The sequence below is a fragment of the Branchiostoma belcheri genome, unplaced genomic scaffold, assembly GCF_001625305.1.
Source record: "Branchiostoma belcheri isolate BF01 breed outbred unplaced genomic scaffold, Haploidv18h27 scaffold56, whole genome shotgun sequence".
In the NCBI taxonomy this organism is placed as follows: Eukaryota; Metazoa; Chordata; class Leptocardii; order Amphioxiformes; family Branchiostomatidae; genus Branchiostoma; species Branchiostoma belcheri.
This window is the reverse complement of record NW_017804198.1, coordinates 1085964-1088993: the sequence shown is the minus strand read 5'-3', so window position 1 is coordinate 1088993 and position 3030 is coordinate 1085964. Positions and strand designations below refer to the sequence as shown.

Here is a 3030-nt window from a genome sequence, read left to right as displayed (position 1 = left end):
CCAACTCCTCTGGCTCATCATGTTCCCCTTGGCCGATTTCTACAAAGGAGTCTGGTGGAGACTAACGGATTAATGAAATGTTTAAACTTTGTTCCTGTTTAAGTTTATATTCACGTATTTGCGGGTGTCATCCTGTCTAATAGTTTTAAAATGTTGTGTTGGAAAAAATGTTGCCTGCAACAGATTATAAAATTCAGCATCAAATAAAAAACATGAAAAAAAAAGTTTTCGTGCAGACACTGTATACGTTCTGCCGAATTATGCTACTCACACAGTCCTCTGGATATCCAGGTATCCCTGGCCTCCTGTCCTGCAGTACTGCCTGATGATGACAGCAGTCTTCTCCGGTTCCTGATTGGTCGAATGATGTCCACCAGGGTAACGGTCGCTAGGGCGTTGAACCCAGAAGCTGCAACACTAATTTTAGGAGTGAAAATTTCCACTTTTAATTATGTTTTTTTAATTACTAACACCATGCAAGGTCAAAGTTATTGCGATGCTACATGATCGTATATCCAAAATACATCATTCTGCAAAATGCACTGTGACAGTAACTGTTTAACGTTATACAACTTCATGCTGCACGTAACTTAGAGAATTACAATATACCAAAATAAATGCCTGCTCTGTACTTTTAGTATGTCTTCAATCCCTGTGTTCTTTGACTACAACTACTAAAGTTAACTTCAGGTACATGTAACCTCAGTAATTCAAATACATAAATACATGTAGGTGCTTGTTGACCACTGTGATATAGAGACCCCGGCTACATTCAATGTCATTCACTCATTCATTCATTCATTCATCCACACATCCATCCATCCATCCATCCACCTATCCATCCATCCACCCGTCCATCCATCCACCCATCCACCCATCCATCCATCCATCCATTCATCCACCCATGCATCCATCCATCCATCCACCCATCCATTCATCCACCCATGCATCCATCCATCCATCCACCCATCCGTCCATCCATCCATGCATCCATCCATCCACCCATCCATCCATCCATCCATCCACCCATCCGTCCACCCATCCATCCATCGATCCATCCACCCACTCATCCATCCATTTATCGATCGATCGATCCATCCATCCATACATCCATCCATCCATCCATCCATCCACCCATCCATCCATCTACCCATCCATCCATCCATCCACCCATCCATCCATCCATCCATCCAATCATCCACTCATCCATCCACCCACTCATCCATCCATCCATCTTTCCACCTATCTATCCACACATCCATCCACCCATCCATCCATCCACCCATTCATCCATCCATCCATCCACCCCGTCCTCCCCTGCTGACCTGAGTGTCCCACTGAACAGACAGGACACAAACAGACCCTGGATCCCTGGGATACTGCCGAACTCCTCACTCACAAAATACACCAGGATCTACAGGGGAAAAACAAGCAGAAATTTCACTTCAAATCAGTCGGCGTAAGTAACAGTTATCTTCACAAAGTACATACATGTACTGCAGAATCAAGAAAACCTGAATACAACAAGTTGCTTCAATACAATATGTTATCGTTACTGTAGGAAGGACAAAGCAAGTTCAAAAGAACATCAGGATTTGGAAAATCAAATCAATGAAATTATGATGATTTGATTAGAGGACCTGAAGAATAAAGGACGTTTCGAACAAATAAACAAACCTTGGGGAAGTCCCTGAACTTTTTTTATGTGCATTGTGTTGTAAAAGGTGAAAAACAAAGTTTTAAAGGTAAAAAAAAAAGCAAGTACTCCGCAAGGAGGCGGGGGAGGCCAGAAGATCCACACAAGTCTCGACCTAGTCTCGTGTTCTCGCGAGACTAGGTCACTCCGTGATCAAGATGTACAGTCGACACCGAAAATTTGGAATACCTTTCAAAAACAGTCGCTGATCGAAGAATATTCTTATTTTACCATAAAAAAAAGGCCGTTCATCAGTTTCCCATCCCCAGAATGCTTAGCGGAAACAGAGAGTGTATACTCATTTGCATAGGACAAGAAGGAATCGGAATGATCCTGGTGACGTTAAACAGCTTGCTTTTCACTGTGTTTTGAGGTGTTGGGGCATTTTATGCTCAACATTAATTAAATTACTATGGGTCGAATCTGACAACAAATAGAGAATGAATTTTTTGTGCTCTTTTCAACACAGAACATGTGGTTTGTAACGTTACAGCATCATATAGCGTTACCACTATAGCGTTACAAACAATTCATTTCAAAAAATTCATTCTCTACTTGTTGTCAGATTCAACCCATAGTAATTCAATTAACATTGAGCATGAAATGCCCCAACACCTCAAAACACACTGAAAAGCAAGCTGTTTCACGTCAACAGGATCATTCCGATGCCTTCCTGTCCTATGCAAATGAGGTTAACGTTTAGCCACCTGTTTTCGCGTTGCATTCTGGGGATGGGAAACTGGTGAATTGCGAACTGTGTCTGACCTGGTCAGGTGATGTGTAGTTGGGTGTTGGGTGCAGCTGGTGACCAGTACTGTTGGTAGCTGTTATGAACAAAGTTTAAACATTTCATTAATCCGTGACCTCCGGTTGAGTATTAAACTTGACGAAGCCTGAATAGTTACGTGTTCGCAGCTGTAACTCGCGATTCCCTAGCCTCCGTAGCAGGCTTATACAACAGCGAATAGGGGGTTTGGTGGTCTTGGCACATGTTCCATGTAAGACATCACGAAAATAGCGCGGCGCGCATCCAGGCGCGCGGGGTTGTTCGCGCTCACTATCCGAACGTATTCGCCATGCCTGCCCGGTATCAGTGCGCCCAGTGCGTACGAGTGCACCCAGTGCGTACGAGCGCGCCCAGTGCGTACAAGTGCGCCCAGTGCGTACGAGTGCGTACCAGTGCGCCCAGTGCGTACCAGAGGCATCGAATGTGAACTATCACAAGAACACGCGTCGCTATAATCACGAAATCGCCAGGACACGTAACCAAACTTTCGGGGCCTTGTGAGCTCACAACCCGAACGTGTGCGATTTTCCTGTCCGGTACATGTGTG

At 44.3% G+C, this 3030-nt stretch overlaps 1 protein-coding gene across 1 annotated transcript in view; it reads right to left on the bottom strand.

Moving 5' to 3' along the window:
* Positions 1 to 3030, bottom strand: part of LOC109481488 (sodium-dependent multivitamin transporter-like) — a 28025-nt gene that overhangs the window by 3120 nt on the left and 21875 nt on the right. The window contains exons 8-10 of the mRNA XM_019784068.1: positions 2462 to 2520; positions 1326 to 1414; positions 274 to 417 (exon numbers count right to left, since the gene is read on the bottom strand). Coding sequence (XP_019639627.1) covers positions 274 to 417; positions 1326 to 1414; positions 2462 to 2520 — 292 coding nt within the window. The remainder of the gene's footprint in view (positions 1 to 273; positions 418 to 1325; positions 1415 to 2461; positions 2521 to 3030) is intronic.